Below are 26,591 nucleotides of genomic sequence, written 5' to 3' on the forward strand. Positions count from 1 at the left end.
AGTGGTAACACAATTTTCTGAAGAATTTATATGAACTTTAGATTAAAAAAAAAGGTTATTACATTAAAATTGCTTTAGATTCACAAACCAGATAATAAACAAAGTTTCCTGTTGCCAGATTTTCTGTTTTGCATTCAATTCATTGGAGAATTTGATTTGTAAGGGAAGAGGAAATTCTCACCTGTAATTTTACCCTGAGTAACTTAGCTTGTTGCTATAATGACAGCTGAAAAGCATTAAACAGTGACATGCCCAGGGAAGCAGTACAGTATATTGGCTTGCTGCTGGATTCGAGTTTATTCACATTGTCTAACAGATGCTTTTAAGCCCAACGAGGAAGAGACATTTTCTTGTTCTAAAAGGGCAGGTGAGTGATATGACATTTTTCTTGTCATGTCTTTTTTTTTTTTTTTTTTGTGGTCTGAGGTGCTATTCAAATAGAATAAAAGCAACTTCTCTTAAAAGTTGACAGGTAAAGTAGATGTGATGCCATAAAAAAGATGTGGGCGAGTTTCTAAAGCTACATAAGGCTGCTGCTGCTGCTTTTCATTAGCGACATCAGATAGGCAAAACCAGCCAGGCTTCCTTTTCTGAGGTTACTTGACAGCCAGGCCTGTTGAGTTCATGGAACTCCACTGCCTAATTTAGTAGATTTAATTAAAAGTAAAGTGACAAAATAAGTGTTGAAGCTTGGGTGGCAGTTCAGAGGCTTCAGCTCTGAGAAGCAGATGAGGTTCTATAGATTTGAATGATAGAAAAATATTATAAGCATGTCACCATTTAAAACATACTGATGCTGTGTGCTTTTTGCCTGTTACTGATATTTAGTAGCTGAATGTGTTATTTTTTGAGAAGTGTTGCATAAGGGTTAGTTTTTTTCTGGTTCCTGGTTGATCATAAACATAATTTAATTCATTCTGAGTAATGAAGATATAAAAAAAGATACAAAAATCACCTGCTGCTTAAAAGATACACTGCCTGATTCTGGGTAAAGATTAAGTATTTTTTAGGGATAGAAACAAATTGCTTTTAGAAATGGTATTTTCTTCTTTAAGTGCTGGAGAAAAACAAAATTGAGAATAAAATTATTGAATTAAGTCTTAAAAACCCCTGACTAATATTCACATTATTTGACATGTTCTTTTGTGTATCTTCAGTTTTGCTCCATACACCTAGAGGCTTTGCCAGCAGTCTGTGTTCAAGTTGGGTATTTATTTTATTTTTCTGTATAGCATCTGGACTACAAAATGTAACAGGACAAGCTGCTTCTTTAAACTGTTGTTTTCAAATTGTACATAATCATTATTCTCCTGAGAGTTTATGGGTTTTTTATATAACTGTGTAGACTCTAATCAAAACCAGAGTAGTTTAGGCAAAAGATTAGAGTTTAACTGTTCTGCTCCCTCTTCAGTCTACAGGACATTTTCAACATGACAACTGCAGTAAAGTGTCCTGTACCATCAGATCTTCTGTCTGAAAGCAGCAGTTATAACACTTTGAACAGCTTACTTTTTAAGAAGTGAGAGAATATAGATTTTAAAAGAGCACTTAAAAGCAATAAAAAAGCAGTGTATAAAAATTGCCTTTATTCCAAAAGGTAAAGAGAGGTAGGAAACTTGCTACAGAACAGGTCTAATACATTAGATCCTGTTGGCTAAATCTGAACATTTAGTTTCAGAATTAAATAGCATTTAGTTGAGTTCAGAATTAAATAGCATAACAGTTGAGTCAGTGCTATATTTTCTTTCCCTTCGAAGAAAGATGTCTAAAGCCTAAAAAAAAAGTGAGGGACAGACCAAGAATCCCCACAAAGGAGTTAATCTTCAGAGTAACTTTTTAATAAGTCCCTTGAATTGTTCTGCTCTCTTTGGCTGTGTTATTTGTGGCATTTGAGAGCATTGCTATGCACAAAATCAGTTGCCTATACTATTAAACTCTTCTATAGTATTAGACTGTTGACTTGTGTGCTTTTGGCCGTGCTAACTAGTGCTCTCCCAGTCACTGCTGGGGGCTGTTCTCAGTAGGCACACGAAGATTAACATAAATGTTCGCCATCCTGTGCCAGCTGTCTACCATTTCTGTAAACCAACATGGTGTCATTTACTAATGAAGACTCTCAAGCTTGAGGCTTTGTATTTCAGTGAGTTTGTGCTGGAAGATCATGAAAAAGTAGAAGGTGCTAAATCAGGAGCTGAGGTTACTGGACACACCCTTCAGTGGGAATGTAGAAGGACAGTGTAAGTGAAGATTTGCTTTCAGTGTGAAGAGCATGCATGTGATAACATTATTCTGGCCACATTAAAAAAGGAAGGAGGGTGTAGCCAACAACAAAAATCCCCTATCTAGAGTCTTTAAATACCACCAGTAATGTCGTGTTACACCAAAGGAAGCAATTACATTAACGTGTTTCTGTCATCTGTAATTCTATTAGTATATTTAAACTACTAACTACTTGGGTCAAAACGAATTTTTTAAACTTTTTTTCTGATAAACTTGTATTTTGTATTTTCATGGGTAAGCACATGTTTTAGTTTGTAATAATTGGTTCTGAGAGGATTTAAGTGAAACTGATACAAAGAAAAGTTAACTAGGCATCTGTGGCAAACATGCACAAAGTAATTAACACCACCTCAGCTAAGGTGGTGTTAATTTAGCAGCTACTTTAGCAGCTGTGGTGTCGTGCCTGTATGCATTAGAGAAAAATCTCTATCTTTGTTTTTCTATTTGATTCAAAGAAAACAGTCTTAGAAACAATAAATATTTAGTGTAGTCTTTTTCACTTCCTTTCTGTTCTTCAGAGTGCTAAGAAATCTACTGGAGATTTCTATCTCTGTTCTTCTATTAGTTCCTCTTATGAACTGCCATGAGACATGAGTTGAAGAAAAGATTCAGTAGGTTGTCTGCATTATTACAATGTTTGTGTAAGAGACATTGATTTCAGTGACCCTCACCTACCAAGCTTATTTATCTCATGCTCTAATCTTGGTTTCCTGCATTATTTTTTCCCCATCTGGAGAATTTGAAAGTGGAGTATGTACAGTCATAAGCTCTCCAAAGTGTTGGGGCATATTCAGGTAGGCCGTGTACAGGATCTGTGGTTGACTAGATCAAATGAAGCAGCTGGTACAAAGAGCTGTCTTGAAGTATGTTTCTAGTGGATGGTTCTTAGGTGTTTTATTCATAGATTTTGATGTTCAGTTCTTAGAACAGTCGTTGCCTTTGTGTTCATACAAGGTTTGGATTATTGTGTTATGTGGATTATAGTACTGCACATGTATGTTCTTCTGAGGTTACAGAGAGTTACCTGTATGATAACTGGGATTCTTAATGTGTTTTCTGATCTTGCTGATCTGGATTCTTTTTTTTCTGAAGGATATAGGAAGGAATCAGCTTAAGTGGCAACAACATCCACAGAGATCTGCAGTACAGAGCATTATGGGCAAGAATTAAGATGACACTAATGAACAAAACATAGATGGTGTTCAAAAAAACACAATCTAAAACCCCAAAAATAACACTGTAAAAACCTTATTGTTCAAGTATACCCAAAGTGATCTATACTTAGACAGTTCATCTGAGAACTGATGTTCAGAAAAACTGTAGAATCAAATTGTTTCACAAAGTGTAGATTTTAAATACCTTTTTGCAAATTACATGTTTGCTTTGTAGTATACAGTTGTTCTTGGCTGTTTCCCCACTTAAGCAGGGGGGTTGGGCAAGATGACTTCCAGAGATCTCTTCCAACCTCAGCCACTTTGTGATTTTGCAAGAACATGAATTTAGCAACTTATGAATGTTAATGCTGTTGAAGTCCAGTGCAAAAGTCTGAATGGTTTTCCTTTTACTCCAGTTCTTCCAATAGTGTCAATACAATTAAACTTAAATTGTCAACACGTTATGGCAATTTTGAATTGGAACTTAAGAACTAGGCAGCTGTGTCATGTAGGTAGAGAGAAGAGAGCTATTTAGATTTGTAACTAAGTAGTCTACTGATTAGCTGTTAAAATTGTAATCTGTTCTTTTGCACTCTGTATCATTGCTATCAGTGATTTTTCCCTCCAAAAAAGACTTGTCAGAAATAGCGCTTTCTTAAAGTATAACTACAAAGCTTTTAAATGTACTTACTTTTTGAAAGTAGACTGAAAAAAAGGTAATGGTAAGTTTTTACATGTTTCTAGAAAATAGTGCATTTTCTGATGCCTTCCTACTTTCATTAAAATGTGGGGAGGGTGTTTCTCACTATATGTGGTGTAATGGTCTCCCTGTTCACGGAAGCTGGAGGTGTTACTGTGGGCTTTTTGCTGTACTGTTATTACAAGGTGAAGTGAAATGTACAGACATTGCTTTAACAGTCTAAATCTCACTTTAATTCTGAATTTATTTAGGAGAATCTGGTATTATTTGTGTTTAACAGCTTATCTAAGAGTGCAGGATCATGTTTCCTTTTGTATCAGCTTTTCAATACAAAATTTGGAGAACAGACTTTATTATGAGCCACTTGAAGAAAAAAAAATTGGGGGAGGGATTTACTGCAGCAACTTCAATTCTGTACTTGCATCTTATTACTGCTTGTTATGAAACCTCATAACCTGGAACTTGATGAGATGGGGGTATCTGTCAAAGTTATTTTATCAGCCAAATATGTTTCAGAGTTAGCTTGCACCTGTTGGTATAGCTTTCTGAAAATTCCTGGCTGGAATATAGTAACTGCTTCGTCCTTTTACCTACCTCACTTAGTTCAAATGCTGTTTGAAGTGATGCAGTTAAAACTGGGGACTATTGCTCCTTGAGTTTAGAGAGCACAGTTCTGTGTCGCTCTAGCAGTTACAGGAATATAGAAATTAGGTTATACCTGTGGAGCTAAAGTAAGATTTTTCTAGGGGGTCATAAAAAACAAATAAAATACAATAATTATTTTTTTGAAATCTGAAAATGAAGCATATTGTTTGTGGATAACTTTCCAGGGCTTGGAGATTTGTCTGAATGCTTATGTATTTTATGAAGCAAATTCTTCAGGTCTCACAGGATGGGTGAAAGAATAAATCACTGTGGAGTTATCAGGTTTAACAGGAAAACTCTCAGTAGTTTCATGTGGAGAATAAAACAACCAAAGATATTTTGAAGTGTGCTAAGCTACTAGTGTGTGATTTTCCAAGGAAAGAACTGTTCAGAAGTAAAGCAAGTAGGCCACTAATACTCGTGCTGAGGTTCTAATGACATTGATGATTACATTAAGTACTGCATGTTCTGATTTTTAAAGCTATGGTAAAGAAAGATATTGTAAAAATCTGTGGTTCTTCTAAGGTTTTGATACATTTCCCATACCTTCTTCCTTGTGCACAATAAAAGTGGTAGCTGCTTCTTGGACTTGTTCCATCTCAGCATCTTCTTTCTTGTTTTAAATGTTCTTTACCAAAAAGTACAGTGTACATTCACTATTACTTACAATGCTCCCTGAAAGGAAACCTCAGAAGAGTGGAATTGCTAACCTGCCTTTGATGAAAGAAGACTCAACAACTTTGTTACCTGAACCAGGTTCTCAAAAAACCTGAGAGATGAGTTAAAGGTCACCACTCCTCATAATTGCTTCTTCTAATGAATGTTGACTTTTTTTACCTTTATTCCTTTCTGTAGCAGTATAAATCCTGTCTTGCTTTTGGAAAAATGGAGAGGGGAGGAACTTTGGGTTTTTTCTTCCATTTTTTCCAACATTTTAAAGGTTTGCTTTTATTTGTTAGTAGACAGGTGAGAACTGATGCATGTTTAGACAGAAGTGACCTCTAGTTTCCCTCAGGGTACTCAAAACTGTACTCCACCTGGGGACTGGGGATGTACAACCAAATGTCCTGAGTTTATTGGAATTTCTCTAGTGATAATGTTGTCAGCTTACAGAAAATGCTAAGGCTACAAAAAGCAACTGAGTAGGAGTGGAAAGAGCATCCGCTGTTTCTGAACATATCTGAACCTAATGGTAGTTTTTGACTCTTCCAGAATGTTTTCCTTCCTTTTTACTACTCTGTAAAACTGTATTTAGTTGTTAAAAATTTGTTCAGAAGAATTGAACATTGAACATCTTTCTAGTGAAGCAAAACCAGCTGTTATTTGTATTGCTGCTAGTTACACTTAGATTCTATGATACTTTATTGCAATGAATAAACATAACTTGCAGTGATTTAAACTTGGGAAGATAACTTGACATTCATGTGTAAATTTAATGTAGGAAGAGACTGTATTGGATAAACATTTCAGCTAAGGTGGATCCTGAAATGAGAATAAAAATGGCTAAGAAAAATAACTTCCTCCTACCTATCTTTTACAATCTGGCATATCTAAGAATGAAAGTATGCACCTTGATGTTTGCAGTGGATTCAGAAGCTACAGTGCATTGTATGCTATCAAATATCCTAATGGAACATTGCACTACTGTGTTACTGTGGGTTAGCTGTACCTTGACTACAGGACAAGAACTGTCTTCATTATCTGAGTCCTTAGGGAACTGGCTTAATTACCCAATATGGTTTTCTTATCTGAGGCCATGACACTGCAGAGAACAATGGTATCCCCCAAAAGAGGAAGTTTTTAGTTAGGACAAAATACCAGAGCATCAAAGGGTAGGTGACGGCTTTAACTTACATTCTTGTTTAACAGCTTATTCCTGAAACTACCCCTGGGGATTTTTTTAAAATCAGTCTTGTTTGGTTCTGTCTACTTCAGTTGAAATCAGAAGCTCAAAAACTTACTCCATGCTCCATGTTTTGGGGCTGGTATGTAAAAATAAAGTTGAGCACTCCTTGAAATTGAGAAAAGAACAGAATTAACTGGAAAATTAGAAGGCCTGATGAAAAGACAGCAGTGAAGTTCACGACTGGATTTTGGGGCAGAGTTCATATGCAGGTTTTTCCTAGCTGCTTATGTAATTCTAGTATGGCATCTTGCTTGCATAGATACCCTGTAGCTCTCTAAATTGCAGAAATTATATGCCTCTTCAGGGCATGCAGTTCCTATACTGGATCTTGTTCAGTGACTGAATTAGGGCTGGAGACTGGGTGTGTGTTTTGGTTTTTTATTTTGTTTTACAAGTGTTGAACTGAGCCTCTGAAGGCCAGTGGAATTTAGGTGGGTGTGGAGGGTGTAATGATGACAAAACCCCCAAACCAAACAAAGAACCACGCCCCCACAGCAAACATGTCTGGAATTAAAAGGAATAAAGGGTTCTCTCACAGCAAAAGTTAATATCTAATGTGGATTTTTCTTAAAGCTGATTCACTACATGATCCACTTACCTGGCACTTCAGTTGAAATTTCCCATTTCTATGCTTAATAATGTGTTGTTGTTATTCTGTGTGTGTGTTTTATCTGATGTAGTGCAGCCTCAATAAGAGAGCATTTAGGTGATGAGGGAAAAACAATAAATGGCTATTTCCATCAAACAGTAGGGTAAAATAGCCTTCAGTTCCCTTTTCTTAAAAATTGATTTGTAAAACTTTAGATGGATTACATGTGGGACTCTGCTGTCTGCTGACTGCAACAAAAGAGATGTGTTATAACCACTGTTTGCTTTTTGCATTACCAGTTTTATGTTTTGAGGGAGACACAATGCAGCACACTTCCTGTTGAAAATAAAATGTTAGAACAGTATGAAATGTAGAGGACATTTGCATATTGTTATGCTTTGCAGTGTGTTATCAACATTAATCTGGTAAAGCAGTGTACCAGCTACTAAGAAAAATTAGCTTTATCCCAGCCAAAATCGGGACACATTGGTATAAAATCAGTTACCTAAAAGGAATTAAAAGACCAGAAAATGAAGGTAACTTGATGTAAAATGCATTAAATGCTTTTCCTTTTCTAAACACAACTTCTGGGTTATATTCTGGTTTCTTTTAGATTTTTCCTGAAAGAGCAATCTGCTTATATAAAACAAAATACTGAGTGTATGTATAATGTGTCCAAATGCATTCTTACTGTGAACAAATTGGGATTTTGTGTGCTTCTGTAAGCTACTATAATAGTGAATAAAAGTTTAGAAAATTTTAGGGCTTCTCTTAGCTCATTACCAAGTTTGTAATAAGAAAAATACTTTTTCAGACACAGGCTTCATGTCCTATTGATCGCAGACCATTTCAAGCAGTGTGCAGGCTGGATGCACTGGATAAGCAGATAAAGGTATGTTCCAGACTTATTTTCTTAAATAACTCCCCTTGTAGGAATGTCCAAGTTCCTTTCCTGCAGCCTTTCATTCATATAAAATGAAATGTATTGTGTTAAATAAGCTTTCTTAACAAAGTAATTGCTGTTTCAATGTTTCTATTACATATTTGAAGCTAGGAATTATTCTTAATTATTTTTTCAAAGCAAGTATTTTACCATAGTAATAATAATCATAAAGCTGCTCTTGCTACTTTGTAGTATCTCTGAGCATTCATGATATATCCAAGAATAGAAGTATAGTAATTGGTCTCAAAGTGTTTTTTAAACTAGGTTTTGTAAACAACTGCTATACCAATTATCCTGCAATACTGCCTTTTCTTTTTTTAGCTAAGGTGAATCTTCTGGGTTCACAGCCTCCAATTCCCTGACAAAAATGCAAGAGGATCAATTTATGTTAAATGTTGTTCAACCAAAATCTAAATATTTTTCAGTTCTGAATTCTTCTTAAAAATACTGATAAGGAGAGTAGTTTATCAAGTAGGGAAAAACCTCTTCTGATAGTTGATCTTGAAAATGCATATAGAAAGATGCTGGTAATTCCATGTACAATTCGAAAATTTTGTGATGAAATTATGCTTATAAGTAGTTCATAAGCTGCTGGTCTTGCACTTTGTGACATTTAGAAAACAGGCTTTCACTACTCATTTCTTGTACTTCTGGAGGCCCAGGCAGTCACCTGTAAAGGAGCCATGCTGGCAACTAGAGATGCTTCCTTCTCATAGGAAACCATGCTTGTGTATTTTGTCTTCTTTATTTCTGAAGAATCAAGGAATTAGTTGAAATGGGATAAACTGAAGTTTACATTTGGGAAAGTGTAAAGGCTGTATCAAAATATAGTTTGAAAGATTGTCTGTTCACAGAATTGCAGTGTAAACAGGTGGGCAGAGAAAAATGTCCTTCCCTGAAAAAGAGCCACTGGAGCTGTAGGAATAGGTGGAATGTGTACCAAGATATACAGACACAGTGGTCAGCATCATCCATGGTGCTGTCAGGAGACTGGCAGCTTTCTCTTTGTGAAATTCACAATTAGCATGCTCACATGTTAGGGGTTTGCATAAAAAGTCAGATTTTGGGAATGAGGAAATACAAAATTTCTAATGCAAACAATTGCAGTGTAGCCATTGAAGCAACTTCACAGTGTGAAATAAAAGTTGTATTGCTCTCTGTTTTAAAGATGTGAAAAAAACCTTGGTCATTTTACTCTAGAAAAAAACTGTGTGTGTTTGAATTATGAGGAAGCATATTAATTTGAGTGGTAGTTCAGCATTTTCCCAAGGTGAACCTTGTGTATTCTGAATAACCAACTTAGTTTTAAAAAACTTAGCTTATAGATTCTTAATGGAAACTAGTGCATAGCTCTGAGACACTTGCCATGGCAGTTGGAATGTTCAGGGCTTTTTTGTCCTGTGGTATGCATCTCAGGCATTGTCAATAGCATATCAAGGTATGGGTTTTTCTATTTTATGGGGAAAAAAAAAAGAAATCTCCAAACTGTGAAGTCAATGTCATGTCTACTTCAAAAGAAGTAAGATTTGAAATATTTTCTAGTCCTTCTGTTTAATTTCTGTACAGACCTGAAGAGACGTTGTATGAATTTAAAGCCCAAGTGTCATGACATTCTAGATTGGGTTGATTCTATTTTACAACACAGGTTCAGGTTACAAAACAACTAAGGAGGAAGGAGGAAGAGGAAAACTGTGCCTGCAATAAGGAAACTTACAGCCATGTGAAGATGAGAAGTTTTGTGAGGTTGGTCAGCCGTGTAATTTCAAGTGTTTGAATTGGAATATTCAAAAGAAATAAAATCAATTGGTTTAACATGTACAGCCTGAAAATTTTGTAAAATTACTTTTATTTTAAAATATATTCATTTTCATGAGTGGTAGTTTAATTTTACTTTTATCATTGCTGTAATTCCCACTTAAATAGTTAAAATAGCAGGGAAGAAGTAAAGGGTAAAGAAGTATTTCTTGCATTGATCTCTGTAAAAGTTGCATTTTTTTAACAATTCTGAAAAATTTTACATTCCTTTGAAGTATGGCTACATCTAATTCTAACAGTATAAATATTTTTGTTTGTTTTTCTTAACAAACATCCACTTTTCTTGCATATTATCATAAGCACTGGTGATGTTCCTCTTCTGTAAAACATAGTTGTAGTCAAGAACTGATTTTATTCTAGTAAGCTTGAGAAGGAACATTTCTGTTGTTGTATGGAAATAACCTTTCTTTTTTAGTAAACCTTATCTTGTAACATTTGCTGCATTGTATAAAGGGAAGCTGAGGATTACACAGATGAATTTTGCTAAATAGTGCTTATCTAAAGTCAGTGTTTATTGGAATGTATGAAAAATACAGAGTTCTTGAAGTTTAATGTGAAGCAGACTTCATTGCAGCAAAGATAACTGGAGGTAAATGACCTTTTTTAACTCATAAGAAAATAAGATTCACCATTCTGGATCAACACTGACTGATATTCTTAAAAGGAAGCAGGTTATAACATCTTTCACATGTTGCCATGAAATCAAACAAAACTGAGCATTCTGATTTAATACCTGATATTAACTTTTGTGTAAATTGGTTTTCTTTTTTTTTCTAAGCTGTTTGAAGCACTATGGCTTTTGAAATACAAAAGATGATATTCATGATACAAGTTCAGATTTTAATAGCAGTTAGAACTTGATTTATGTGCAAAAAATAAAATTACCTTCAAATAGGAGAGGATTTTGTTTGGATGCCTAGAAACTGCTTTTTTAATGTCTTTTTTTGGTCTTGCAGAAGAGCTGTATGTCCAGACAGAGGGCCAGTAACAATAAAATTAAGCAGAATTGTGAAGAAAAAATACAGTAAGTTGGTATTTGCCAGAATTGCTGTATTTTATTATGGAACTCTAGAATATCTTTCTTGATGACCCAATTTAATTTTCTAAAATTGCTTACATTTGTATATAAAACTCAAATTCCAAGTAGTAGAAATGTGGAACTTCTAGAGCAGAATTGCAGTATGTGAAACTCCTGTTTTTATATTACTGGAAAACTGCCTCTTCAATTTCAGTCACAACTCTAATGGATGTGGTTTCAGCCTCAAGTAATTTTCTGAATCAGGCAGCTGCGGAACTGCTAATGACTAGCTTTTATTCACAGAAGGTTTTTTTGGTGAGAGTTCAAACACAAGCAACATTTAGCTGTGTTTTGAGATTGCTGTTCTGAGGAGCTTATTCAATAAAAGTTGTTTGATAAGTCTGTTCATAACTTAGGAAATGAAGAAAATAACTGAAGAGGTAAAAACTGCTTGGTATCTAAAAAGCTATTGTAGAGGTGTGTGCATTTTCATTTTAATCAGTTGTATGTAAACATTGTAAATGCACTCAAGATACACATTTTATTAACCTCCCATTGCATTAATGATTTTGATGAACAATCAAGAATATATTAAAGTTAAGATCAAAGTTTTGTTCCTTGTTCCACAGGTAATATTTTGCATGACAAACAAAACAAGAACGCTTTCTCTGTGAAGATAAACAAGGTTGGTTCTGAAAAGGAAACATTTGTAAATGCTTTCTTTTATTAGAGCATTTTTAAGACTGCCTTCCTGCCTTTTTTTGAGGTTAACTTCTATTTGTTAATTTTGGTATGATTAAAACTTTTTTATTTTGTCTCTTTTTGTCTTGAAGTAATTAGAATATAGTGCCAGGTTATTAGAATATAGTGCCAGTAATTAGAATATAGTGCCATGAGCTTCTTTCTCAGATTAAAATTAGTTTTGTGGTGGTAAATATTTTCATTTAGGTTAGGCTATTACATTATAAGGTCCTGAACCCTGTTTTCATCCATCTCCTTTCATCCAAAGGAAGATGGTTTCATCTTCCTTAGGGAAGCTTTTAGCCAAGCACCGTTATATGAAGGTTTTAATTATTTTCAATTATATAGATGTAATCAACCAAGTAATTTATGTGAATCTGACATAGACATTATGGTTTGCATCAAATTGGGATTTTTTTAAAATGTGACATTTCTGTCAAGAAGGTTTCTGTTTCCAGGTTTCTTGTTTATAGATCTTGGCCTATAAATACAGGATCACCAGATGCCAGATTTATAAGGAGCTGTAAAGGCTCTCGTTTGATTTCTACCATCCCTCCTTTCAAAAATACTTTGTGTCTCTGAGACACAAGTTTTTGATCAGTGCTTTCTTACTCATAGTTGTACCTGTAAATGAATGTGCAAGAAAAAGTTTTAGGCCATAAATTTAATTCTGCAGTGCAAATGCCATCATTTGCCATCATTCTATCTTACCTGAAGTTTGAATATTTGGAGGAAAAGCTTTGTTCAAGTCCCTGTTCTGGCTACTGCTTTGTTTCATGTAGTATGGGGCACATCCTGTGTATTTTCAGCAGCCGATGGCCTGAATTGTAACTTCTGTTGGGTGCTCATTACACCATAGTTGTCAGGGATATTGTTAGCTCCAGTTTGCCCCTGCTAAGTCAGGTATTTGGAAATTTGGGTTCTGTTGCCCTTAAAGTACATTTCACTGCGTTGAGGAGGTTTTGAACTGGAAATATAGGGTTCAACAGTAGATCAGCCACTCATGTGACTTCGTGGCTGGGGAATGCTTTCATTTTTAGTTTTACTGATTTATGGTGAAGTGTTTAATAGCATTAATGTCTCAATTAGTACCTGTAGTAAAAAAAAAAGGTGCATAAACAAAAGTAGAACCATTAAAAACTTCAGGAGGAAGCACGGGACTCAATTATCCAAGAAATGTTCAAAATTTAGAAGCAAGCCATGGTGTACTAGCAACTACTTCATAAGGATATTTGTGGAACATCTGGATAGCTCTTTTAATTGGAGGAAGAAAGGTTAATATTAAAAAATTATATTATTCTTGAAATAAAACTTAAACCCAACAGTTTTTTAGGCAAAACTTAAAATTTTTGCACTGATAAAATAGGGCATTTTCCCTGCAGAAGCAGCTCTGTGTGCCAAAGTTTGATGGAGCATATGGATAATTTCTGCATATTGAGACATGTACTCTTATACATCCCACTCCAAAGTTTATTCTTCATTTTTCTGAATTAAAATTATGAGAGTATTCTAAATTCCTGTTCTAAAATACCAGCCCTAGGGAATGAACAGGAAAGTTTTAGTCAGATTTGAGGTGGTAAGAGCCCGTTAGGTGCTGTGACAAACATGGATCAGTGTAGGTATATATTAGTGTGGGAAGAGTATCTGGAGGACTGTTGATGGTTTGTTGTTGGGGTTTGGTTTTTCCCCTGCAGCCAGTGCAGTGCCCAGCAGCAGAGCTCCCTGCAAATGGCAGCAGCACACAGTGCATGGCTGGGCCTTGTTAGCAACGTAACTTGGTGGTGCTGCTGGTATCTTTTGAAACACAAAGTGGGTTCTGAGTGTCGTGCCTCTGTGTGAGGGCTCAGTAACTAGACACACTAGACAATCTTCATATTCCATATCCTACCTGAGAGTAAAGGAGAATCCCAGCATCCTCGTTAGGTTTTCTTGTTATTTGAAACAAAATATTTGGTGAATTGCTGTGAAGGTGCTTGAGCTGTACTTACTGTGGTGCATTAGGTAGCAGAATTGTGAAATAGTGAAGATCAGGGTTATTTATTCATAATGTCTGTGTGGAGCATGAAAGATTTTGCTTTATATAAAATATGAAGTTTATCTGCAAAGAGCAGTTGTTGAAAACTTAGAGACTGAATAGAGAAAATATGTTTGCTGTAACTGCAAATATCTACATATACCTATGGGGCTATTATGGTGTCTGCTTTTTATGAACTAAAGTCTTGCTGACCTAATTTAATTTCAGTGTACCTTCATGTATTTTGTGTTAATTATTTTATTTTGTGTGTCTTTAATTCATAATTTATTTTTTGTGCAGCCCAGAAGACAGACCTGCTGGAATGAGCGCATGAGAACTAATTTCTTCAGCACACTTCTGGCTGGTGGTAGCAGTGAAGAATCCTTTTTTAGCTGTAGAAATGACTGGTTAGTGTGTACTAGTGCTTCATATAGATTGATGGGTAACTGTATTGTGGATTCTTAACTTCCTTCTGCTCCTACCTGTATATATACAGCCTTGAAATCTTTTGAAGATTGGCAGAGTATTTATTCATTGATAAAGAGCAGTTAAAGGACAAACACAAATATTTTAATATGAGTACTGTTAAGGGCACACCCCAATTTCTGTCATGTGCTCAGCATCAGAAGCACACACTTGAGTATTTTAATCTCATTGAGTTCACAAGAGTTTTAATTTTAGTTCATGTTTAATTCCTTGCTGATTTGAAGCCTTGGATAGGAAAGGCTTTGCCCTGTTACTACAACAGCAGTAACCAAAAAAGTTAATGGTAAATATCCTGGTTTGTATCAGAAACAATCTTCTTTGTTGTTGTTCTTTGATTCCAAGAGGAATACTTTAAACATCCACGAAGCAATTTTGCATTAAGCAAAATACTTAATTAAGCCTTTAACTTAAGGATGGGTGTATAAATAAATTGTTCAAAATAAATTGTGAATAGATGGAAGAAAAAGAACAGTCTAAAAGAATGTTATTTGAATAATATGGCCTAATTAAAAAAAAAGTACTGTGTATGTTTTTGACAGTCTGTAGAAGATGAACTTTTTGCCATGCATGCAACAGAATTAATTAGTCAAGGATGCAAAGTTTCTCCATCTCCTTCAACTTTCCAACAGACACATTTCATCTCCTGTTTTCCATTCCATCTGCTTTATTTGTTTAGGACTTCTTTTGTGTTTGCTGAGACTGTGTTTTTCCTCTAAGCAATAACCAATGCGTAGTTTAATGATGACTGTTGAAAGTTCTAATACAGTTAAATTAAAGTAATTGGTAGGAGTAGTTACTGAAATAGTAAATTATCATAGTGCAAAGTTACTTTTTATAACTTCTTGTATGAAATTTGTCTTTCAGTACAGAATTCACAGAAGTCAATTCAGGGATCAGACAGAAGAGACAAGAACTGGAATTGTCCTGTTCATCTCTCATTGCTAGAGTTGAAAGGTCTGTGTTTTGGATTCGTAGTGGATCTTCATACTTCAAGTTTGGAGTTTGATTAATTCAAATTGGTCTTTAAATAGAATATTATTTTCATGAGACTATGTTTGCGTTTAACTTGTTAATTTTTTGTGTATTTGCTGCTTGGTGATTTTATGTCAATAGATTCTTTTTTGTATGTCTTAATACTTTTTTGGTACTTGTGACAAGCATAGTAACTCCACTAACTTGTGCCTCTTAATATGTCTCCTTTTCACAGAAATGTGAGTTTGAATATGTATTCTATTTGGAAGCTAATATTCAATGAGCTTTTAAAATTATTTCTGTCCCTAGATATCAGACTATGCTTGCTTTAACATCAGTCTGATTCTGATTCCCCACAGCACCCTGTACACTACTTTCATGGGTTGGTTCTATCACTTTTTCTGTAATCATTTATAAAAAAATCCTGTTTGCATCTAAAAAGAGCTAACAGGAGTTGTATCAAGTGAAACAGAGAACGTAAAGTAATTCTATGGGTTTTTTTGTCAGAGAGCAGATGTGTGTTAAAGCATGCCCTAAGGATATTTTTTGTGACTATAAAGCAGGACCATAAAAATAACTGATTTTAAAATAACACAATAAGAAATTGGTTCTATGATCTTAATTTCATTACATATCTCTTTGCTCTTTTTGGTATTAAAAAATAGATTAAAGTTAAAATTGCAAGTGAAGAGTTTTTAAATTATAATTAAAAATTGCATCTAAGATTGAAATAATAAATTTATTACATTTGCATTTTCTTAGAAGTTTCATTCCAACTCAGCCATAATGCAAAAATTGTAGATCTCTAACTAAACTCTGTTTTTGCCCAAGCTTTTCTGAGGGAGTCTGAATAAATATATATTTTTTTGTTTGTATGAAGGAAAAAATAAAAGGAATATTTTCTAAATTCTCATGTAGACAATTTCTCCTTTTTCTGCAGGAAAGGTTGCTGTTCTGCTGAAGTACTAAATTAGCACTCATTCCCTTATTTCCAGTGCTATAACCTACTACTTTGGACTGGGCTATTGCTGTTCTATGTTTGACTTTAAAGAAAGCCAGATGTATATTGCTTTAACATAACATACCTTGTTCAAACCGTTTTAATAGGTTAGGCAGTAAAATAAATCTGAAATTAAATATAACAAGGAAAGTTTTGTTCACTGCCAGCTTGGTGTTTCTCTCCAGCTCTGATGAAGTTAAAAGGATTGTAGTTGCCTAATGTGTTTTGGTTTTGTGCATTGTTTCCAAGACCTGCTGCAAACAGCTAAAACAACTTATGCCACTGCTTTTGCTTTTACTTTGCAGTGCTCCTTTAATATCTTGCGGAATTGAAGCTGAGACCTGTCTTCTCACTTCTTCTGCAGTGGCTGGAAGAGTTCTTCCAACAAATATCAGGCCTTTGGAAAACTTTGGTAAACTTTTTTTTTGTAAGTTTTATTTATAGCTCATGTGGAGTATTGTTAAAATATGATTATCAGAAATCAAACAGAGTTAGTTACACTTAATGGGGAAAAAAAATCTGTTTTGATGCAGTTTGGTACTCTTTCAAAGTCAGCTACCTAATTTCTGAATTTGGAGTACAGAACATAAATCATCCACCCCAAAGCCGTTATAACTTATTCATTTGAAGATTAAATTAATAAGTATTTATGTAACTTCATTCCCTTTCTAATTGCAACATTTCATTTCGTGCTCTTCTTTCGTCATTTCTTATTGTTCAAGGATAAATCTTATTTTGATGCATTATGAATGGCATATTTCAGAGGTATATTGTGCAGTGTGAGGAACAAACCTTTCTAGCAGAGAAGAACATTAGTCAGGAAGCAGTGAAGTGTATGGATCTCTTTCAGTTTGCCTACAAGCTCTACTCGGCAAAACCTTGCAAAAGTGCTGGAGCTCCATGGTCTGTCAGGAAAGCAGCAGAAGACAAGACATGGAAGGAATTGCCTTCCTCCAGTTACTTTAACAGCCTCTGTCTCCATGCTCAGCAAGAATGTAGTTTCTCTTCCAAAAAGCTGCACAAGTTCAAAGAAGTGAAAACAAAGGAGTTGTCTTTTATAAGGCTTGAGTTAATACCTTCTTTGAATTGGGAATCACACCACTTTCACTTGTCTAGTAGGCAGATAGGACAGATTTGAGTCTCCTGGCTTATGAAAATTATGTGGAAATAAATTACTGGAAGGAATTAAGTAGTAGAAGGATCATGAAAAAGTTGCATTCATATTCTTTATTCTTTTTAAAGGTATGTGTTTCACCTCCACATTTCCCAGTGAAAAATGGATAGCTTGCTTCCTTAGGTCTCTGATGTTTGGCAGTGCATTGTAGCTGATCCTTAACCATTTTGCTTCTAGTAATATACATATCAGCTCATACCTCTTGACTTCCCTGTTTACTTTTCCACTTCTATAGTCAAGCTTTTTTGTTAGGATGTACCAGAAGAATTAAAAAATTATATTTAGAACAGAATCTTATCATTAGTCTTGATTAGAGTTTTGATGCTTGTAACTGTGGACAAAGATTGAATTATAAGATTAGTGCCAACATACTACAGTGTTTTAAGATTCAGAGTTTTAAGTCATCTTCACATTTTATTTAAATACTTTCTATTGATAAGGAGCCTGCAGGAAGTAGGAGTCTTAAAATTTCGTAGTAAAACAAGGGGGTGGTGGACATGAAGATGTCCCTTGAGGATTTTAGTCACATTCTGTTGAGTGAGTGTTCCTACCCCATTTCATTTTTATATAGCATCTGAGTAAAAGGACGGCATGCATAAGCAAAAGGTAAAGACAAAGGCAAAGAGGAACCTAATCTGAATATTGTTAGAGATGTGCAGACATATATATATATATATAAAAGGACACAGACTTTTTAAAAAGGTGAAGAAAAGGAGAATGAAGAAAATAAATGCATTTTAAAAAAGATGCAAACTGGGTCTTTCATTTCTTACTAAATTGTGCCTGAAACACCATAGCATAAGCATTTTTTATTTTCTTTTTACGCTTCTCTCAACTTTTGGTCTCACCTGAAGTATACAGTTTTGCAGCAGAGTAAAAGCTGACACTGGCTTCCAGAGTTGTACAAGGAGGCATACAAATATCAATAATGACCATGTAACTATAGTGCCTGAATCATCCCTGTAGCTGCTGCAGTTTTAGTAGCCTGTTCCTGTTAAATAGTCTGTTTTACTAACTTGACCTGAAAATGCTTTAGTGAATCTACGAATACCACTAAGATTTATGCTGGCATTATGCAGTTTTTGTGTGATTAAAATATTTTTCAGTAAAGAGTTAGTGAGCTGAAATGCCTTTTATTTGGTCCAAGTCCAAATCCAAATCTTGTGAAGCTTTTCTGTTAAAATTTTACAAGTAGTAGGACATGCTAAAAAAGGGTTTGTGCTTCACATGTAGATTTTGAATGTGCTAGAAAAATAACTCGCCTTTTAATTCTGTCCAGATTCCCACATTCCACTGGTATTCTGCTGGAGTTTTTTTTTTATTGTTGCAAGATGATTTCTTCTCCCTTGAAGAAAATAATCACAGATATTAAAATTTGAAATGCCATGTAACATCTGACTTGATTTCCTGGCTATTGTAATAGGTTTGAAGACATAATTAGTCTGAGACAGCCACCTGTTGCTGAGTAAGTGCTGCTTAACCTCTGTAAAGTCACTTAGTAACAAAATGATTGGTGAGACTGTTAGAGTAGATACCCAAAATAGTGTCAGTCACCTGAAATTCCTCTGGAAGTTCTTTACCATCATGTTATTTTCTTTTAAATACATGGTACCTTCTATACAGTTGATATTGGTTTTCATTTTCTCAAGTGATTATTTGATCATTGGACATACAAAACCCAGAACCAGGCCTTTTTTTTTTTTTTTTCATGTTCAGGCAAATTATTGTGTTTGCAAGGAAGCTCAGAGGATGTGATTGTAGTCCTGTGCTCTTTTAAAAGCTAGCAAGGTGGTTATGGAATTAATTCTCTTGAAATTATTGATTGCATTTAATACACTGATAGGTTTTTTTTGGTTCTGCTAACAAAGTAGTAAGTGGTAGAAAGAGGCTTTTTTGCAGTTACTTAGTTTTCTTATTCCAATCTTACTTTTCTAAAATATGTTTGTGAATACATTAGCCAATTTTTTGCCGTAGCAGAAGCATGGGAAATAATGTGCAGAGTTAAAATCATGTGTTTGTGGTGTGAGAGATTTATTACAAAATCTGTAGCAATTAATCTTTCTTAGTTTGCACTGTTCGTGTATGAAATTGAAGCCATGAAAGAATGCATTTTAGCACCACATCCTTGATGCTTCCTGAAATCTACACAAAGTGTGAAACAAATTAATGGACATCCCAAGAAATTAATTTAGTTCTGAAGTATTACATTCAAGTATATTTTCTTAATTATCATTAATCTTTAATTCCTGAGCTGTCCACCAGAAGCTTTCATAGCTGACAGTGCAGTGAACTCTTAGCTTCCCTACCAAGACTATTGTTGAATGGTAGATGGCATGAAGTAAATTAGTGCAGTATCAACACAAGAGCTGAGCTGCTTGCTAGGTGTGCCTTAGTCATTCTTTGGAGAGCTTTTGTTTTTTTAATGCACTGTAGGTGCTGCTGGCACCTTGGGTGTCTTGTGGCAGAGTTTAAGTTCAGTTTGCCCTATAACTGGTGAATAAGTTTGCACTGTCATTGCTGTATCTGATCAACTGCTGCAGATGTGATCATCCACTGATGGCCACTGGAAGATGTCCCTTTCTCTAGTACTGTGCTTCATGTCAACAAGCCTGTGTTACAGTGACAGGAACTGCTATATGCTAACACTACTGTGTGGTTAATTCATTACTTTTCTAACAGCTTAAATGCTGGCTATCTTTGAGCAGCCGTTTCAATAACAGTTTCACTGTGCATGCTATCACTGTCCATGTAGCCATGCCAGCACTGCTTCTAAACTGTGTGTTCAGATGTCTGATGTGTCACTCTACCTTGTTTCTGCACTTTAAAACAACCAGTTTTCATTTAAAAAAGGAAAAAAAAACTGTGCCAGTATTACATACTAAGTCTTAAATTGTATTATTTGAGGATATCTGTTATGCTGCAGAAGGCCCTTTTATGTTCTTAAATATGTTCAGATAAATGGTTATTATCAAATCTTAATGTCTTCTGTTTTTATTAGAATCTTTAGGCAAAGGATATGCTGTTGCATGTACCCAAGAAGGAGAAGAGAAAAAGGAAGCTTCTGGTTCATCTGGTACTAGAGGAAGTAGGAGGAAATCAGTTGCTACTACTCCTACAAGAAGGTCTGCACGAAACAGCAAAAACGAGGCTCTGACTCAGTCTCGGAGCTCCCCTCGATCAAGCAGTTCTGCTTGCAGTGCCCCTGAGAGCAATAACCCATCTCTGAATAAAACTCATTCAGAAGCAGAGAATGCTCCTCCAAAACGCAAGTCTAAAAGAGCAATTAAACAACAAACACCTGCAGTTAAAAAGAAACTGAGACGTTCTGCACGTTCTGAAAAATCACCCTGTGGCTCAGTGGAAGATGATGACATTGCTGAGCCTGAAGCAGTCTTAACTTTAGATAAGGACCACCAGTCAGATAATGAAAGCAATAATGCAAGCCTCCCACAGAAGAATAATGTAGAAACAGAATCTGCTAATGGATTGGAAAGCTGTAGTGAGCATGCAGAAATTGAGGAAACTACAGGAGAATGTGACAGAGATGAAGACACTTCAGGCAATGCAGATGTTAGTTTTTCTCTCCAAGAACTCCCAATACTAACTTTAGGAAATGAAAGTCAGGAATTTAAAGTAAAAGATGTTACTGAAAAAAATGCAGATCTTGAGAGTCAGGACAGTTGTGAAAATACTCTTGAACAAGTGGAAACAGTAGCTAGTCCCAAAGATGATGTATGTGACCATGCAACTTCTGAAAAAGTAGATCAGACATCATGTAGTCCTCAAAAAGAATTAATGGAGAACACAGAAACTTTGATAAAAGTAGATCAACCCATAGCTAGTCCAGAAAATGAATTGGTGGAACATTTGGAACCTCTGGGAAAAGATCAGCCATTGGAGAGCCCTGGAAGTGAATTGCCTGAGCATCCTGAAGCCATGAAAACAGATAATTCTGAGACTGAACTAAAAGCAGTAGGAGACTGTGCAAATACAAAACCTGTTCAAGATGAAGAACCAGCTGCATTAATACACAGTATTTCTATGGACAGTACCTCAGAACAGCCCTCAAAAGAGAACACCATTTCAGAAAGTGAAGAGGATGGAACTTCAGAGTGTCCACCAGTAAATGCTGAACATAAACATTTTGGTGAAGATAATAATGAAATGATACCAATGGACTGTGACTCATTTTGCAGTGACCAGAATGAACCTAAGATTGAGCAGTTAGTACCACCTGAGAGTACAGAGCAAGGAGAAGTGAACTCCTTACAGTGTGACATGGGAAACTCTCTATCAGGTTCTGATGAAAAAGATGAAACTGTTCCTCAAGCAAGAGAGTCCCAGCCAGAGGTCAAAAACGAGAAAAAGGCTCGAACTAGAAGATCTAGATTTCACTCTCCATCGACAACTTGGTCTCCTTCTGGGAGAGAGGGAAGGAAATCTCAATCACCGTCCCCTAAAAGGGAGACAGCTGGAGACAGGAGCTCACGATCACCCAAGAAGGTAGTTCTGAAAGAAGGAAGGAGATCCTTATCTTGTTCTCCAAAGAGAGACACACTCAGAGATGAGAAAAAACCACCATCTCGATCTCCCAAAAGGGAAACTGTCAGGGACAGCAGGAGATCATCTTCTCGATCACGAATTAAGGATTCATCTCCAAGGCGAAAATCTAGGTCTCGAAGCAGTGATAGAGATAATCAAAGAAGAGATCGTGACAGAGAAAGAAGAAATAGGAGGTGGTCTAGGTCACGGTCACGCTCTAGATCAAGATCGCGATCTAGGACTAGAAATAAAGGTTCTTCATTCACTAGAAATGAGAGGGAAAGTCATTCACCTCGATGGAAAGACAGATGGGCAAATGACAGCTGGAGAAGTCCCAGAGGAAATGATCGATACAGGAGAAATGATCAAGAGAAACAGAATGAAAATCTTAAAAAAGAGAAGGACAATAATACAGAAAAAAGCAACGATGATCAGTGTTCTTCAGATAAGCAGAGGAATGATTGTCCAGACTGGGTAATGGAGAGGATAAACTCTGTTCCTGAAGCCAGGAACAGAGAGAGAGAGAAACCACATTGGGAAGAGAGCAGGCATGATAATGCAGGACAGTCTTGGAATAAAAACTTTGGTTCAGGTTGGATTCCGAATCGAGGGAGAGGTCAGCGTGGCCGAGGTGGCCGTGGCCGAAGTGGTTTTATGTATGGAGACCAGAGTGAAAGTCACTGGCAAAACAGAAAACCTGTCTCAGGGAACTCAGATGGTTCTGGGAACGAAGCTTCGAGGTTCACGGAACAGCAGCCATGCAAGCGTAAGAATGAACAAGAGTTTTCGTTCGATACACCTGCTGACAGGTCTGGGTGGACATCTGCATCCAGCTGGGCTGTGAGGAAGACTTTACCTGCTGATGTGCAGAATTATTATTCAAGAAGGGGACGCAATTCATCAAGCCCACAGTCTGGATGGGGAATGAGACAAGAAGAGGAGACACCTGAACAAGGTATTAATGGTTTTGATGCATAATAGCTTAGGCACAGATGCAATAGCTGAGCAAAATCCTGTCATATTGTCCTGTGATCTGATCTGCTGATAAGTTCTTTAAAAAATTATTTTGGGTGAATCCATACTCTTTTTGCAATATGGAGGGGTAAAGGTGGAATTTGGTGATTTCTTGTGTTTTGATGGCTTCTTGGTTTTGTGTGAAGCCCAAGTTTGGGTTTAAGGACTGCATCTGAAGAGTGCTGCTGAAGTAAATTGATTTGGCTGAAGAGAAAGCATATCTTCATAGTTACTTTTAGCATCTGCAAAACTTTAAAAAGGCTAATTTGTTTCAAAAATATGTGAATTTGCCTGTGCAGACCCACATAGCAGATTTTAGAGATGACCAAGCAGCATATTGATGTTTATCTTGCTCCTAGATAAGTATAGTCCTGTTTAAATGCTTTTAAAAAATCTAGGGTAATTTATAAATACAAAACCAGTGCTTTTACGGTATTTCAGTTTTAAAATTCCTCCAAAATGTTAATATAAGTCTAAATCAGTTTTGGAGGGGTTTTTATATCTAAAAGACAACTGCCCTGACAGAAATAAACTTTTTGGTAGAAAGTAAGTTAACTGAACTGTGGATGAGATTGATTCTGAGTAGTTAAGAAGTCATCCACAGATTACTAATGCCCTGATTAATAATCTTTAAAGATAGATGTGGATTGACTTCAAGAACTATGAAATCCATTTCTGAAGACACTGAAGACTTGCACTCTTGCACTCTCTCCTTGTTTTGCCTTTCATTTTTATGCATTTTCATCCCTTATGCAAGCAGTTTTCTCCCTCTTGTGAGAGATAACTGCATCAGTGCTTTCCTAGTTTTGAGGCAACATTGTCACCCTTCTATCTGCTGCAGGGAAAACGTACCAAACCTGTAACTGAAAGCATTTTGTGATTCAGAGACTTTTTAATGTAGTTCAGGAGCAGTCATGCTGTTATTCACTTTTGGAAGCTGAGAATAGTACAACAATCTCTGATAACTGGATAAAACAGGCTAGGTTGCCATCATGACATGGTCCTCCAGGGCAACCTGCTTTTGCTGACCCTGCTTGAGCAGGGAGGCTGAAGCAGAGAGTCTCAGTAGGTCCCTTCCAACCTCAGTGATTCTGTTATCCCATTATCTTTACAAATGAGGATTTGGGCTGACATGTAAGGCCTTAGATTGCAATCCCTGTGAATTAGATGACAGGGTTCCTCAAGGAAGGGATTCTAAGGAAGGACATCTTAATTGCAGCATATCAATCATTTGTCCAAACTAAGTTATTGACTGCTGGAAGTCTTGGTGCTTGTGTCTAGATTTTAACTTTTTGGCTTCTGTTGAAGAGAAGATGGGATATCAAAGTAATTATTTTAAGAAGTGCTACCTGCTACCCGAAGAGGTTATTTTTACTTCTGGGTTTTACTTGTTGTACCATGAAGGGGTTTTTGAACAACTCTTTCTGAATATGAATATGTGTTAAATGGTTTGAGGATGACTTATTGCTCAGTGTGAGAAATCCCAGCAGAGTATTTCTGTAATTACCAGAAGTGTACAGTGAGCTTGTGTCAATCAGCAGCAGAGGCTTGCTGATGTGGTAATCTGTGACTAACCTTCTGCAATTGCAGAAGGCAAATTTACTGGGTAAATTATGTTGTCTTCCTGCTCTTTGAAAAATTGCAGTTTCGTTGTGATGAAATAATTTATTGGATTTGTTATGGGAACAAGTATAGAAAACAAATTCAAAATGCAGGCTTTCATAGTAACCTACATTTTTTAAACTTTGAAAGAAGCATTTGGTTTCATGGCATGTGTGGTGGTTAGTGCTGTGCAATATCTTGAAAATACTCAGATTATAGAAAGATTTTGATAATCCATCCCTAATTAAGAGTTTACACACCTGGCTCCCATTTTGCTTTATGAAGTACAGAATTTCTACTTGATATACTGTCTATTTTTTTGTTTTGGCAGATCCAAACCTCAAAGACCAAGGCAACCAGCAAAATGATGGTTCTCAGTTACCAATAAATATGATGCAACAACAAATGAATGTAATGCCACAAGTGAATGCACAGCACCAACCTGTGAATATCTTCCCGTATCCAGTGGGTGTCCATCCTCCCTTGATGAATATGCAACGAAATCCTTTCAACATCCACCCTCCAATGGCCATGCACCTCCCTCCTGGAGTGCCTCTCATACAGGTAGCTGCTCCCACAAATATTTCTCAGGGATTACCTCCGCCTCCACCTCCACCCCCACCATCTCAACAAGTCAACTACATTGCTTCACAGCAAGATGGAAAACAATTGCAGGTATGCTTTATCAGAAGCCATGGCAAGAACAGTGGTGAAATAATACCAGTTAAGGATTCTTTATCTTGAATACCATACATTTATACTTGCAGTTTCTTTCTCTCTTGCCTGTTTTCTTCCACTCTGCACCAAATTTGAAGTGGAAGCCTCCATGAGCATATGGGTTGTAGCTTTTAAAAAATAACAACATACAGCATCATAACCAGGTTTCTGTGGTAATGAAACACTGAAAAATTTCATCAGTGTTGTCCATTATCTTTTTTATCTTAGAAGTGACCTGCTTCCAAAACTAAATCTTCCCCTTTCAAACCTGATTTTTAAGCATTTTAGGAAATGCTTGAATACAATTTCAGCAGCATGTAGGAAGTGATCTAAACTTCTGTGTTGCAGTTCTCATCCCATGGGGGGGTCTATCAAGAGAGGAAAATTGCCAAGTACTACATGGCACCCATTTCTTCCACACTTCCATTCTCCAGCTGTCATGATCTCAGTGGCTTCCCCACACACACATTTTTTATTCTGTTTAATCTTTTGAGCTTTTTAATTAATAATTTCTGAGGTCTCTTTGGTGCTTTTTACTTCTATCTTCTTACCTGATTTTCCTGGTTTTGCATGCCCTGTTTGAGACCTAACTCCCACTTTATTTCCAGTTTCAAAAAGACTTGGCCATGCTTAGGGCAGGTCAGACCATCTTTTTATGACTCTCAAGATATCTTTATAACAACTCTTATGTATGTGAGCTCCTCCTGTAGCTGGCTGTTTATATTAAGAGCTTTTGTATCAAGGAAAAGAATATGAACAACTTGGAGGAGAACCCATGGCCCTGCATTTATGATAAGGGCTCTTCAGGAGTTGACCGGGGTTTGTGGTTTTCATTTGCTGCTGCCTGTTTTAACCTAAACCACTTTTCCCTACATTCCAGGTTGAAAAAGTGAGCAAATGATTTCTAACCCTCTGTTTTCATGCATCACCTGTAAAGATCTGAAGTGAACTGTAAATGGCCTACATTATTCTCTCTTTTCACTGCTGTCATCTGTTTACAGTAATTACAACAAGGAGAGTTGTGTGCTGTGGGAAATACTGAGTGGGGTTACAGGCCATATGAAATAACTTAATACACTGCAAAGTAAACCAGCAAGGTACTGCTGGAACTAAAATGCTGGTAGATTGCTTGTTGATTTAATTAATGCCTCCTGTCTTAATTAAAATATTTTCACAATTGGAAATCTAGTAGATTTAACCTCCAAAAATGTAAGTAGTCAGCACATAGGCTTCAAACCTCTGAAATGAGTATCTAGTGCAGCAATAAATAAATTCCAGT

At 36.1% G+C, this 26,591-nt stretch overlaps 1 protein-coding gene across 4 annotated transcripts in view; it reads left to right on the forward strand.

Moving 5' to 3' along the window:
* SCAF11 (SR-related CTD associated factor 11) overlaps positions 1 to 26,591 on the forward strand; it is a 50,988-nt gene that overhangs the window by 19,282 nt on the left and 5,115 nt on the right. For 3 of the 4 annotated variants that reach the window (XM_054632466.2, XM_054632463.2, XM_054632464.2), the window contains exons 4-12: positions 8,089 to 8,166; positions 9,863 to 9,960; positions 10,989 to 11,056; positions 11,680 to 11,735; positions 14,106 to 14,212; positions 15,156 to 15,245; positions 16,569 to 16,675; positions 20,436 to 22,934; positions 24,927 to 25,270. In XM_054632466.2, coding sequence (XP_054488441.2) covers positions 8,089 to 8,166; positions 9,863 to 9,960; positions 10,989 to 11,056; positions 11,680 to 11,735; positions 14,106 to 14,212; positions 15,156 to 15,245; positions 16,569 to 16,675; positions 20,436 to 22,934; positions 24,927 to 25,270 — 3,447 coding nt within the window. Of the gene's footprint in view, positions 1 to 8,088; positions 8,167 to 9,862; positions 9,961 to 10,988; positions 11,057 to 11,679; positions 11,736 to 14,105; positions 14,213 to 15,155; positions 15,246 to 16,568; positions 16,676 to 20,435; positions 22,935 to 24,926; positions 25,271 to 26,591 lie in introns of those variants that run through there. The other variant, XM_077178880.1, reaches the window with a different exon arrangement.

Source organism: Agelaius phoeniceus, chromosome 5 (assembly GCF_051311805.1).
Source record: "Agelaius phoeniceus isolate bAgePho1 chromosome 5, bAgePho1.hap1, whole genome shotgun sequence".
Taxonomy (NCBI): domain Eukaryota; kingdom Metazoa; phylum Chordata; class Aves; order Passeriformes; family Icteridae; genus Agelaius; species Agelaius phoeniceus.